Here is a 14,807-nt window from a genome sequence, read left to right on the forward strand (position 1 = left end):
AGCTATGATCATCTAGTTAGATGGTTATTTTTAGTGCAGGTTCCTGCTTAAAGAGAATGGAGGAAGGAAACAGCTAAGATTACAAAGACCAAATCAGTATGTGACCGGGTTAAATATTCTAGGAAAAAAAGTCTCTTACAACTTCAAGGTAATATAAAAACGTGTCATTTTTGGTAATGCATCTTACTTGCTCCTTGTTTCCCATTTCTTTTCAGTGCATATTAATGGACAAAAATGGTATTTTATATTTTGTACTCACATATTCCAAATAGCACTGAATGGCAGTTATACACAAGGATTATCAGAATAAAGGCATGTGTTATGTAAAGGTGTAAAGCCTTACTCTACAACAAAGTCCAGATCAACATTATGTCCTGTAAATACTGGTATTTCTTCACTACACAATATGTGGAAGTTTTGAAGTCATTTTCCATCACAGAATGGATCATACTGTGGCATGATGCACTGAATATCCAGTGGCAACTTGCACAGTTTCCTAATGTAGCTCCTTCTGAGCATACTCTTGATCTGTGCATTCACTGACATAATACATTAGTGGATATTAAATCATATATTCAGAAAAAGTTGTAATATTGGCAAAAAAGGCTTTTTCTACCACAAATTTTCTGAATTTATCTTGAAATAATTCTGATTTATCTTGAAATAATTCTGTTACTGCATTTCAAAAGAAAAACTTAACAAACAGAAGTTACTTTCTATATTAAGAACCTCAGCAGTACATAATTTGTGTTCTACTCCCCAGCATCACAGACACAAAATATATTATCACTGAGACATAATAATTTGAGTAAGAGGTAAAAGTAGAAGTGACTTCATACTTGCATTCTGAAAGAAGAAAGTTTGCTGAAGTACTTGCATAAGCCAAGTGAGAGATACTATAATGAACATTCCTTCCTTCTTCCACCACTGAAGAAAACCTCACCTTCCACAAAATTAATTTTTTAAGACGTCACAACGATTCTGTATACTTATTTACTTAGCTATTTAACACTCCAGCTTAAATTCTAGATGTTTTTCTCACCCAGGCACCTTCAGTCTCCTCAGGAAAGGAAAAGTACAATCGTATGTCCAATACACATACAGCTTCAGGGCAGAAACAAAATAAACTGAAGTTTCACAATTTGAGCTTTTGCTGAAGAATCTCAATAAGGACACTGGGCAATATGTCACATGGTAGCATTACAATGCATTTGTCACATTTGTATTATTTTTCTACTACTACCGAGAGAGAGAATGCCATTAGCCAGGTCAAAAGGCACTCATGAAGTTCACTCTCCATCTTCTTTGTATTTACTACAAACAGAGCAAGTTTTGAATTTATTTAGAATTTGAAAAATTTTTGGTAAATGCTGATGCAAAACTGTATGAGGAGAATGGGGAAGTGATTTCTCAGGGTAACATCAAGTTGCAGAAAAAATAGGAAGATTGCAGCATATAAGCATGTAAAACAAAACATTCTCATGCAAACTCAAGCAAAACATAAAGTAACATCTGAGCATTACACTTCAACTTAAAAAAAGAACATTTTGTGGTGTGTAGTATTACAGGGATGAGAAAGAACATTTCAGGATCACATCTAAATTTGCAGGCTTCTTGTCACCTGATAAAAAGCTGGAGGTAGTTTTAAAAAAACCCCACCCCTGATGGGGGAACAGCTGCTGATTCAGTAAGCAGTATTAAATATAATTGCATGCTGCACAAGACTCCAAAAGAATATCAGCCCTTGGAATCAAATATATACATTTTTAATATCTGAAATATTTACATGGTGGAACCTTTACACGATCCCATTTATTAAGAACAGTGTTTTCAAGTGTCCTCTCCAGATACAAAGAACTAGTAACTCAAGGTCACAGTTATGTTTTCTGAACAGGTCAACCTGCATCCTTCAGTTAAATACAATATAGAGATACCGGAACACCTTTACTTAATTTGTTTGCTTTAAAGAACTGTGTTTTAAAAATTAAAAATAATTTTGAGACAGTTTGCTCCCTGGAATACAGTCCTCCTCTGCAATCAAAACCGCTCACAGCATATTATAGATTTGACTTCTTACCCAGGTATGAGATAAAAAAATGCAGTTTACAGTACATGTCATCATTTATACCATATCAGACTATTTATAAAAAAAATCCATACAAACAAGGCAGGAAAATATTACCCTCTTTTTGTGGACAACAGACTGCGTACAGTAGAAAACAAAATTTAGGGCTAGTTTAACAGTATGGATAAAAACAAGATTTCAGCTTTGTTTGAAAACTTACGGTTTAGCTTTCATGGGTTTTGGGGTTTTTTTCAGAGACAGTTACATTGAAACAAGGTTTTTCATTTTGTTTCTATGAACTAAAAAAATGTTTTAAAAAATAATTTGTTTTAAAAAAAGTCATCTGATTATTTTGGAGACAGAAGGGATAGCAGGTAAGGGCTAAAATGAAATTGAGAAGATATCCTACGTTTTTAAAAAAAAACTCATTAGATAGCACTTACTGAGGTCCTGCTCTTGCTTGAACTGAGCAAATAAAAAACTTCCTGCGATTTGCACTTTCTGGGAAAGAAGCAGAGCATCTGCAAGAGATTAACTTCCCAGCTTCACTAGTAATTCTAAATGGGGAACAAAGTACCAAGACTACTGCTGGTTCACATCAGAATGAAAAATCTGAAGGAACTCCTTTTTCAGAGTCAGATGAAGAGTCCACATGAACACATAAAGCTGTTCTGTGAAAACAGCTCAAGCCACTTATTTTTAAATCATATTTTGATTATTTTTTAAATAAAAAGAGGGAAAGTATGCCCCCCAAAAAAGCACTTGCAGTAAAATCCTTTGTGTCTTCACCTATAACTGATATAGTTCCACATTAAGTGCAAATGTTTTGCAAAACAGGGGATTTTTTTTCCTTAATATTTACAAGAATAAGAGTAACATAACAAAATTACCAAAGAGCATGTACAGTAGCTGCAGCTTATAAAACATACTGGTAATTGTACCTTGTGTATTATAAAGAGAACCAATGCGGGATTCAGATAACTAATTGTGAAGGTAAAAGGGGCCTCAGAGCAGAGGACAAAAAAAATTCACATTTTCTACATAAAAAAATACAGGTCTCAAGTCTCTGAGAACAGAGAAAATTCAAAGTCTTTGAATGATCGGGAAAAAAAAGCCTAAAACTGAAATGGAACCCTAGAAGCAAGGAGAGTGCTTTATTTCACTAGGCCAATCTTCTTTGCTTCTGTCTCGTATATCAACAACCTCCACATTTTGACTATGAAAACTTCAGCTTCTTCATCTAGTACCTGTAGGAAATACACATTTTATAGATTATTTTAGGATAGGCATTCCACTTAAAAAGACTAATTGTAGATATATCAGAACTATGAGGGAGAGGTTGCATAATACAATTAAAGTCTTTCAGGGAGTGACTGAACAAACCTTCTGTCCTGCATTTATCACTAATTATATACTTGTATAATACAGCTGTTGAGCACTAAGAGATAAAAGTATCAGTAAACTAGTCTCCAGAAGTGGTTTGGAAAGAGGCACAGAAATGGCAGGCTTGGAAAGAATATAAGAACAGGACATTGACATATGGTATTTTCCCTTAATTATCTGCTAGTTTCTGCTCATTTTCAGCTTGGAGCTTCCTTGGATATTTATTAAGTAAACTCTCAGGGGATTTCTCTTTCCTGAACTTATTATTCAGGCTCTTCTTGAACCCATACAAACTTTTAGCATGCATAACATCTGTCAGGAAGTTCCCCAGGTTCCCTGCTAGTCACACCAAGAACAATCTACTAACTTTTACTATGCATGTGGCTCCTACCAAGAGAGAGTAGACAATAAGTTGTTATTCACCTGTCAGTGTGTGAAAATATGGTGAAAGAGTAGCACTATTTCATAAAGTTTCTCTCTTCCAACGCCAGGCAAAAAGAAACTTTTCATCTTCTAGAGAAAATTACCTCTTTTGCTCATTAATTAGTAAAAGACCCACTACACCACCAATAAAAATCTAGTTAGAAGAACGAAAAGAAGAAAAAGTTTGTATTTCTGGTACAGGTCTGTTATTATCGATTCTCATCTTTGGGACAAAATTTTTGTTCCACATTTCTGAATACTGAGAAATTCTGAACAGGGTTCAGAAATTTGTAGCTAGGTGCTGTAACTGCAAAATAATGCCTGCACTAACATGATCTTTTTAATCAAAACACCTTTCATATCTAGGGTGTGCTTTCTGTCCATGTTCTGTGAACACCAAGTATTTCTGTTATGGACTAGTGGTGTTTTGTATAACTGACTATTAGCTTCAGTAAAATGTAGAAGGCATATCAGTTACACAATTTGTGCTTACCATGGCAACATCATCCAGTATGCTCTGTGGTGAGCTGTGAGCCATAACCTGAAAGAAACGAATGTTTTTAGACTGAAAACTTAAAATAAACCCTATAAACATCTTCAGACAAAATCCAGTTAGGTCTGGATTCTGACTGTTACACACATGCAAGAAGTATTTGCAGTTCATTAGGTCCCAGTATTAGCCAAGGCAAAAATTAGTATTAAACTGCAGAGTCCATGATAGTGAGTGCAATTTTATGGCTGGTTACTGGGGAAAAAATTCCAGGAAGCTCCAGACGTTCACAGGTATTTGCTGGCTATTCTTGCATCTCCAACTAAGCCTTCCTAATTCAACAATAAATTCGTAATGGAAGGTAAAGGCAAAATTCTCCCTGTATCACTCCTCTAACAGGTAGATGCAAAATCCAGCTAAGTATTTAAAATCTTTTTCAGACCAGATAAGTTGTCTTTCAATACTATAAAATTTCATTTATATATATACACATATATATAATTTAAGCATGGCAAATATTCAACTTCTGCTTTTCACTTTGTACTAATCAACTGTGTCACAAAACCATCACACTTGTTTTGCGTCTCATAGAGTGGCCCTAAAAGATAAACCAGACAAGCCATTATGAACATGAGTACCATGAATCTGAAGAGTTTTCTAAATTCCCTAATAAAAAGCCATAGAGTTCTCCGGAGAGATTAAAAAAAGGCAAGTTATAAGAATTCTGTTTGTAATTTGATGGAAGAATCTCCAAAGACTTTAAATAACTAATGCAAATGGTTAAAATGATTAGCATAAGAATGATTTCTAACTCTAACTCTAAAACCTTAGTATTTGCTTACTGCTAAAGGAACAACTTTTAAAGAAATTCATCTAGTTAATCCAGAAACATGCGTAAAAATCAAACTACTAGCTATTTATCCCCTACATTCACACAAAGCCTATTTCTATGTTAAAAAGGTTAATGGCAAGTGAGATATTAACTCTGAAATCTAATGATAAAACTATCAATTAAAACAGCTATTCTTGACAACTGGTTATTTCTTTTTCTAGTTCCATGTTTATCTAACAGATAACGTAGCATCTGACATGTACATATTGTGCATAAGCATTAACAAAGGTTAAATTGTAAAACATCAGGGTACTGATTCCAAGTGCACCATCTCTGCTGACCAATATCACAGATTACTGAGAAGCTAAGACCAAGCTGCCCCCAAACACAGATAAGGCAGTCACTGGTGCAGTTTAAATAGGGAGCAAACCCCAGACTTCACAAAGGAAGCAGAAGATACTAACCTTAGAACAAACAAAGTCAACTAGTGTGGCTTCTTCTTCACCAATATATTCTATTATTTTTTTGTTGATCCATGGTCTAATTCGACGCTCCATTAATGTCTGGAAAAAAAAAACAAAACAAAACACAAAACCAAAATGAATAATTACCTTAAACTTCACTGTCTTGTAATAACTGCCAGGTAGGCAGTTAGAAGACTCAAACAACTATTTAGGAAAAGATACATTTTGTTATCAATGAGACAACCCTTAGAGATTTGGCATCTGCAAGTATTTCTGACAGCCACTCAAACACATTTTTACAGGACAAGTTTTTTCCCTCTTCCATGAAACTGCTAGACAATATGTAGAATAAAACTGCTTGACAATATGTGGCACCAATTCAAGAAAGACCAAACAAAAATAAGCAGTTATACTTCAGAAAAAGGATTATATATAAACAAGAAATAGAGGACTCAAGTTTGACTCCATGTGATGATGATGCTCCAATCCACTGGGGTTCCAGCAATATTGGTTTTCTATTCAATTTAAAGGTTTGGAAAAATTAAGCCTTTTTGTAAATGTTAAATGAAATCAACTTACTGAATCCACAATTGACCAATCAAGAGGATAAGCAAAGAGCTCTGGTTTTGCTGTGGGAATCTTCTCAATGAGACTTTTAATATGTTTGCGTTTTTCTTCTGTATTGACACTGCCTTTGATATTGCTTTTATCTTCTTCTCCATAATCCAGGGGGACAAGTTTCCTTTTGCGGGGCACATCATCACTGTCTTCATCATCAAATTTATTGAAAACACTATCCACAGCAAGCTTCTTCCTTTTTACAGCATTGGGCTGATTAGGACTATTGCAGGCACCTACAACCCAAAAGACAGAATAACATATTCATGAACTTCAACTGAAGCTAGTTTGCTCTTCACACATTTCTTGAGGAATGTTGGTCTGTATGTTATATAAATGTCTGTGAATGCCTGACATCAGCTTTTAATCTCTCAAACTCTGTTATAAAAGTGAAAAAAGAGTTAAAGATCTCAGATGGAGTTTGTTCAAGATTTTTGAAAAACAAGATTTTTTTTCTCTGCCCTGAAACCAATCCACACTCTCACTGAAGGAAGACTAAAGCCAAGTTCCAACCTTAGCAGAGGCAGAGCACAAAAGTGAAAGGCTGCAGTGAATCCTGCTGTAGGAAAAGCACCAATCAACCTAATACCACCGAGTCTCTCTTCATTATACATCTAACATGGTGTGAGCTCAAACTGCAGCCTCATATAATTTAATCAGAATAGTAAATAAAAAATGCCCAAACCTTCCGGAATACAAATATCCTTAGTTCTGCTGCTCGGAACTAGATTTTTTTAGAACACCTGGAAATTGCTAAAGTACATAGGAACTCAAGTTTAACTCACAATTGTCATCAATTCATTGTGATACTCATAAGAGGAAGGAAAAAAACTCCTAATTTTCTTTTTCCTTTCTTTAAAAGGGTCTTTTTAAGTAAACATAAGAACTATCTAGGTCTTAAATTTAACATATACTTACACCAATATAAAATAGCAATGAGTTTTACAAGAGAGATTTATAGGTATATTAAGGTGAAAAAGCATGTGAAAATAACCAATCCTAGCATGGAACATTCCTAAAAAATTTAAGCCTTGAACATGCCAAAACTTCCCTCTGTTTTTCCCCTCTAAATTTTGAAAGAAGAAAGCTCTATAAAATGTTTCTTCTAGATAGGGCAAATGAAACACATCATCTGGATAACAAGAACTTGATATAAGTACATCAAAACATATTTGAAAAACCATGTGGTTACTCAGCTTGGCATTTTTTTTTCACTTTGACCCCATATGAAAGATTGAAATAAAATGCAAACTTGCCCAATTTGAGGCTAAGTCCTATTTTGGGCCGATGCTCCTCCAGCTGCTGTTGTTCAGGTGAATTTTCATGAGGGATAATAATGCCACAGGGAGATTCATCACCAGGTGTGTTAGGGGTTGCATTTCCACTAGCAGAAGAAACAGACGGAGCAGAACTGATGGGTCGTAATGTTGGTTTAAGGCAGGGCTTTTGTTCAGGCTCCTCCTCCTCTTCCTCTGGCTCTTCTCTTTTTTCCTCTTTTTCTGCCTTGTCTTCCTCTTCCTCCTCAGACTCTGGCTCTTGTTTAATTTGTGGCTGCCTACGCCGCTCAGCCTCCTGCTCCATCTACAATGAACGAAACCATTAGCAAAATAGCAGCTCTCTCAAAACCAGCACTGTTTGAAGAGAATCTAAAGATCCTTCTCTTTAAAAGACTGTTAGTCAAGGGAAAGACACGGAACTACTGGCATTATTATAAGAAATAGTGATTAATTCAAATTTGTTTTCCAATTCCATCCAATCTGGATGTTAATCTGGCAAGTTATTTTTTTCCCCATTATTCTTACTGCTTATCTGCACTTCTTTTTAAGAAAAAGTGAACAGAGGAAATAGTAAATATCAGATCACTTGCACAATTTTGCTCAATGCAACCAGAATACCAAGGACTCTTTTTTCTGTCAGACCAACAGCTACTCACCCTCTGGAGTTCTGCATCTGGATCTGGGTGTCCTTCTGCCAGAAGACGCTGCCTAATTTCTTCTAATTCTTCCTTTTCCCTTTTCCTATCCCGTTCATCTGCTTCCATCTCTTTCTCCCTGTCTCGTAGCCTCTTCTGAAGAGCACTACCCCTACAAATGATACATATTTTGTACTTCAAAGAACATTTCAATGAAAACCTTGTACCACAATACAAGAAAAACTTCATACAGATATATCTTTCACTAATGAAAGTAAGATCCATAAGAGCATTGGCGCCCTCTATTTTTGTAACAGAAAAATGGAAGATACCAGTTATAAACCTTACTACACAGAATCTACCCCATCACATCAGATGTAGAATGTGGCTGAACTTTTTAGAGAAAGAATCAAATTATTCTATATGTTTTTGACAAGTACCATTTCTGCTAAATTAGTTTAATGCAAATGTTAGTTATCACATGCTGAAGGATGCGACAATTTACTATTAACAAGCTTGTTCTTCATACTATTTACAGCTTCCTTATAGTGAATTATTTAGAGGCATGCTTGTTCCCTTCTCCCTATCCCCACCACCTTATTTTGACATTACACTGACCTCTACCCTGCCTCACCCACAACTTAAGTGATAGGAATGAATGGCTACTCCCAAGCGTTAACAAGTAGCAGTAAGGAGTTTCCCTTTTCCCTCTGTCAAGTGACACTGAAAAAATTTAGATAACAGTGCCACATAACCACTTAAATGTAAACTCCATAAGCCTCTGCCAACAAACTCCACAATTGTGTTGAAATGAACAATGAAGACTTAGTTGTTAGGAATCAACACAAAGACATACCTGTAGTACTTTGGATCATCTCTGTCATCATCGTAATCTTCTAAGAATTCTTTTAACCGTTTGGCTTCTTTTGTCTGCAAGGAATTGAAACTTAAGTAATGATTTCTGTGTTTCTTTCCAAGAGTTTATAATTTAATAATGTTATGAGTAAGTTAACTGTAGATCTACTACACTTCCAACTAAAAATACAGAGTTTTCCAAAGAGAAAATGGAAAAACTTTGGAACTGCCTCCATTAGGTTCACTAGGATTGTGTCACTGATTCGTATATATATGCATACACACATACACATATATATACACTTCTGGTTTTTGGTTTGTTTGTTCATTCTTTCTTTTCTCATTACAGATAAGGAGGATCAAAAGTTCCTGTTCTCTAAATCCATAAGTCAAGTATTGGGGATTTTATAATGGCACCTTAAAGTGTATATTATCAGTACTGCTTTGTTTCAAGAGCTTTTTAAAAAAGATTTAGTTATGCACAGAAACAAATCTGATGGCTGCTTCTAGGATAAGCACTCTCCTGTTCCTAATCCAAACCATGTGGCATTGTAATAACGTACAGGCATAAAATTGAAGAGGGCAAGGTGGATAGAGAGGAGAAACTTTTTCTCCCTCTGATCATATCAAAATGGAAATCTAAATTAGGATATTCTAACCTGTATCTAGGCAACATCTTTAAACCAACAGTAAGATATTGCTACACTAATGACTTCGATAAACAAATTACGATTATGGTTGTAAATTCAGCACAAAATTTAATACTGATTTCTACAACTGCCATCCATAGTCAGCATCCAGGAGGGTCACGAATAGAAAATATCCTTGAGTCATTCTCAAACCATTTCCCCCCCCTTAAGCATTTAGACAGAAAACTTAGATTCCACATGAAATGGTGTATTTTATAATCCCCTCGTCCCTGCATGTTTCTTTGCATATTTGGCTCTGAAGCAATTCCTAACCCATCATTTAGTTAGAACTCTCTCAGTTATTTCCTCTCCTCCTCTGGGAAAATTATGAAATGAAATAACACCCCTATAACTTAAAATTGTTTGGGCACATGAGCAGGTTGGAAATTAAAACCCACGCCTAGTCCCACCTGCATGACGGAAAACATACAGTAAGTTTTGCCACAAATCTGACGCAAGTACAAGTTACAGATGGAACAGTGCATGACGATCAGACCACAGTATTTTGCAGCTGCCCACTTCTCACTCCTGCCATCACAAGACCAAGCCAATAGGATTTGTTTCCGGACTGTAAATACTACTCCCACTTATCAGACATCCTCTGTTTCAAGTCAGTTAACTGGGGGGGTTTTGTATAAAAACATACATAGTCTTCTCACAAAATGAGAGTTCTACTACTATCGATAAACAGCAGTAGAATGTTCCATTCTAAATGAGACCAAAGAACAAGGCAGGGAAAATGATATGTAAAACTATGAACATTACCATTTCCCTTCTTCTTTCTTCTTCCCTTTCAGCCTCCTTTTCATATTCTCGACTTTTTTTTCGTTCTCTGATTTCCCAGTTTTTAAGACGCTACAACAGAAGAAAATACACACACTCAAATCTCAAGAACAGTAGTACTACTTCAGAGTTAGTCTGGATTGTTGTTTAAAACAGCATTATAAATAATTTGCAAAATTTTATTCTAAAACACCAGAATAAGAAGTCAAAAGTTATTTTGACCATGACTTACATATTCTGCCCCAATTCATGTACTCAGAGGATAAAAAGCTTTTTTAGGAACAGGAATTACATGGTTTATAGTAGAAGACTTATCAGCAACTCTCAGAAACATTATTTTATTTAAAGAATCTTAAAAATCTCAACTTACCTCCTGATACGCAGCCTCTTTTTCACGCAGTTTTCTCTCTAGTTTTCGTCGTTCGTAGGCATCTTCTTCATCTTCCTCTCGGTCTCTCTTCTTATCCTTTTCTCGCTCTCTTTCCCGCTCTCGTTCTCTTTCCCGTTCCCGCTCTCGTTCTCTTTCCCTCTCGCGTTCTCGTTCTCTTTCCCTCTCGCGTTCTCGTTCTCTTTCCCTGTCTCTGCTTTTTTCTCTGAAGGAAGGAAAAACCACAAAGTTAAGTACAGAGCCTTCCTCTTCACTCAATCAAACGATTTACAGCATCCTACAGGTTATTTTTCTTCTGCAATTTACAAGATGATTAGTGGGTATAGCAGTAGGCATAAATCAATACTACTAACGTATTCAAAAACCCATTTACTTAAAGTAGTTGTTTGAGCACTAACCATTAAATAGTGGTATCTACAGAAACCAAGCATAAGCATTTGGCAATTTCTTATCAGACTCTGTTAGTAGTTCTCTATAAACAACAGCCAAAACCACCACAAATAAAGGGCATCCTTAATAAATCTTTCATGTTTACATGGCTTACAGGCAATTTTAACACTACTGACAGGATGATTTGAAGTGAAACAGTATGTTTCAGTCACGGTTGGGGGGTTGCTTACTGCATATTGCAGTCCTTATACTCTTGTGCTGTGGAGGGAATCAAGTATTCTCCCAATTTGTATGAATACAGCATTTTCCAAAATTTTGATCTCCTGTTGTTACTCTGATCTTCCACATGGACCATTTTGAATGGCAGCTGATCTGCTGAACTATATGCATTTAATAAACGCCACTAGGAAAAACTGAAATGAACAGCGATCCAGGTACATTTACCTTGATCTGCTCCGATCCTTGCGATCTGAACTCCTTTCACGATCTCTGTCACGATCTCTGTCTCGTTCGCGGTCTCTGTCTCGGTCCTTAGTTCGGTCACGATCCCTATCTCGCTCCCGTTCACGCTCCCGTTCCTTCTCCTTCTCTCGTTCACGCTCCCTCTCTCTTTCACGTTCCCTCCTTTCTCGTTCACGCTCCCGCTCCCTTTCTCTTTCTCTGCGTTCTTTTTCAATTTCCTGTCTTTCTTTCTCCTTTTTGCCTTTTTCCTCCTCCAGTTTCTAAAAACCAACAAGAGAACTTTCATAGTTAATTTTGCAGTTATAGGAACCGGATATTCCCGGCGCAACACACAAGGCTGGTAATGGAAATACCAAAACCGCCACTAATTTTGAAATATTAAATAGGGTTTGGTGGGTATTTTTTGGAACTCATAAGTATGAAATCAAAATGCAGCAATCACAAGACTAAGTTTCGTGCAAAAGCATAGGTCTACATGGACCAGCAATCTCTAACCTTAGCAGAGTAGGGCTGGCCTTGGATTATAAACTGACTAAACTGCACATATACAGTGCATTACCAGTCATCATTCACGTGGGACTCAAATTCCATTTGCCCTCTAAGCCACATAGGTACAAGTAAAGTGAGCTTCTAGCTGATAAAATTAACTCTGTCCATCTAGAAAAATATATTTCAGTGGAATGCTTACTGGGACAGTGAGTTGTTTCCCAAAAAGTCTTGGCAGACCAAAACCGTCCTATATGAAAACTTGGGTAAAGAAATACATCCACTTACACATGGTGCATGTGGTTAAACAGTAAAGAAAACTGACAGCTTTCCCCTTTTCCCTCCCTAATAGAAGTTCTGTTTATTGGTAAGAACTGGACTCTGCAGAATGGAATTTTTAACTTCCACCACTGCAAGATGGAGACAGTTAACAAAAGGTTGGAAATAGCTCTTTTGAAACACAGGAACTAAAGGTTACCTGCTACAGTTTTACTAAAAACTGTACAAAATTGCCCCCTTTTTTTTTCCAATTAGAAACAGTACTTGTGACCAGAATTCCTATAAGACATTAGAAAATACATCAACAGAATGATAGATAAATCCATCCTTGGAAGCAATTGTTATGTGTTAACTTACAGATGCTGTGCTAGGACATGGGCCGCCAACACTGGATTAACCTTGCCTATAAGCTATGTTTCTGGGAGGAAGAGCAAGTACACGGTTCACAAATATACCAAATAACAACCAAATATACCAAATTTCAACCTGATGGATGCCAGAATACCACTTTTTGAACAAATATTGAGCAGAATAAACAGGTTTATCCCCTTTGGCTCCACGTTTACCATCACTGAAATGAAATTAAAAACTGGAACAATGAAACAGCATTTTCTCTGGTTTCTGTTTTTTTCTTTTCTTTTAAACAAAGCATTTAAGACAACTTTAAAAAGCAATCTTACCTGATTAGTGTTCTTCTGCCATAGGCACAGGGACCAGAGAACCGACAAAGGATTACATAAATAAAGCTAAATCACTAGTGATTAATGTATCCAGTGAAACTATGCTGCATTGATAGCACAATACAGGCAAACCAATGTTGGATACATTGAAATCACAAAAGGAAAAAGGGACTAAAAATGGCAGGAATCGGTAGAAAACTGATGTGAAAAAAAATCAAACTTAGACCCTACAATATACACTAAGCTGAAAACTAATTTCTAAGGACTGCATTTTCCAGGAGCTTTACAGTGTTAAACCTCAGTACGGTCAGATATTAAACTAGGTTGTCAACTTTTAAAAATCCAACTTACCTCAAATTTCATATACTTTTAAAGAAAAGTTTACATACTGAAGTGGTTGATACTTACAGGTTATCTTTGGTTGAACTCCTGTTTTGCCACTCTCAAAAACTTTGTGATGAGATTTCTCAAGAGAGTGGATTTCTTTCTTTTTTTTTTTTTTTAAATATATTCACACAAGTGTAAATACACATACACAAATTTTGATATTTTAAGATCCATTTTTTAAGTCCACTTTCTTAAAATCCAATCGAAAAAATCAACTGGTCTATTTTGTAATCAAAATCTGACCTCATTCAAATTCTGTAAGCCTAAATAAAAGGATCTGAAAGGGTAATGGGATGGGAACAGTATCAGATAAATTGAAGTCATGAACAGAAATGAACAGGTAGAAGAATTATAAATCTTACCTTGAGCTCTCTTCAGACTCGTCCGTGCTGTAAATGGACGCCCCCTGCAATGCTGACACCCTGACAGTCTGTCGTTACTGTTTTATAAACTCATACCAAAAACATGCAAAGGTTCACTGTGCTCACTAGCCAGCTGCTAAGGATTCAACAGCCCCTTTTAAACATATCCAATATATACAATGACTACTTCCAGTTGATTTTAATGTTAAGAAACCCAAAACAGCCCCCCAGTAATACAGATTACAGGCAGTAAAATGCCCAACAGCTTCTGAAACAACGAAGCTTGGTTTTCATTTGTTTTGTTTGTAAATTTTTTTAAAAATTATTACTTTTTTGCATCTAAGTATCAGTGACAACTTGGGGCTGGGAACTGAACATAATTCTACTGAAGTTTCACCACTGACCAGTTTCACATTCACTTGCTGAGCTTCTCCAGATGATTTTTTCTAGAATTTTTCCCCAGGTTTTTATCTTCAACAACTTCAATCAAGAGCAAAACTGAATATGTGTACATACAATAACATGTAGTCACCTGTGTTTATATTGATACAGTTGTGTGAAAACATGATACCACCCCAGAGATTGCATGTGGTAAAGCTAAATAACATGGGCATACTTCACCTTTTCTTTAATGTTGATTTGGGGATATTTTGAAAGAAAAGTGTGTGCTCAGAAGAGGAGCTTGCTGATACTTCTCTAGGCCAAAGACCATTCCAATCTTGTTGGGGAAAAATTAATACCAACTTTAAGCTAAACATTAAAATAAGAACGTTACATGCATTGCTGCACTTTACTATCCGCAAGTATCACTTTCCAAAGCAGAAACATTCACAGATGCACTAGCATTAGTGGAAACTTC

General features: G+C 36.1%; 1 protein-coding gene across 3 annotated transcripts in view; it reads right to left on the minus strand.

Moving 5' to 3' along the window:
- Nucleotides 1–1,747: 1,747 nt before the first annotated feature.
- Nucleotides 1,748–14,807, minus strand: part of RBM25 (RNA binding motif protein 25) — a 37,197-nt gene continuing 24,137 nt past the window's right edge. For all 3 annotated transcript variants that reach the window (XM_027879636.1, XM_027879635.1, XM_027879637.1), the window contains 10 exons: nt 11,737–12,014; nt 10,885–11,107; nt 10,497–10,586; nt 9,044–9,117; nt 8,209–8,359; nt 7,532–7,856; nt 6,237–6,511; nt 5,658–5,756; nt 4,365–4,412; nt 1,748–3,312 (listed from right to left, as the gene is read on the minus strand). In XM_027879636.1, the coding sequence (XP_027735437.1) occupies nt 3,220–3,312; nt 4,365–4,412; nt 5,658–5,756; nt 6,237–6,511; nt 7,532–7,856; nt 8,209–8,359; nt 9,044–9,117; nt 10,497–10,586; nt 10,885–11,107; nt 11,737–12,014 (1,656 nt within the window). In that variant the 3' untranslated portion in view covers nt 1,748–3,219. The remainder of the gene's footprint in view (nt 3,313–4,364; nt 4,413–5,657; nt 5,757–6,236; nt 6,512–7,531; nt 7,857–8,208; nt 8,360–9,043; nt 9,118–10,496; nt 10,587–10,884; nt 11,108–11,736; nt 12,015–14,807) is intronic.

Source organism: Empidonax traillii, unplaced genomic scaffold (assembly GCF_003031625.1).
Source record: "Empidonax traillii isolate 1590-97213 ecotype Southwest subspecies unplaced genomic scaffold, ASM303162v1 scaffold56:size2478089, whole genome shotgun sequence".
Lineage (NCBI taxonomy): Eukaryota > Metazoa > Chordata > Aves > Passeriformes > Tyrannidae > Empidonax > Empidonax traillii.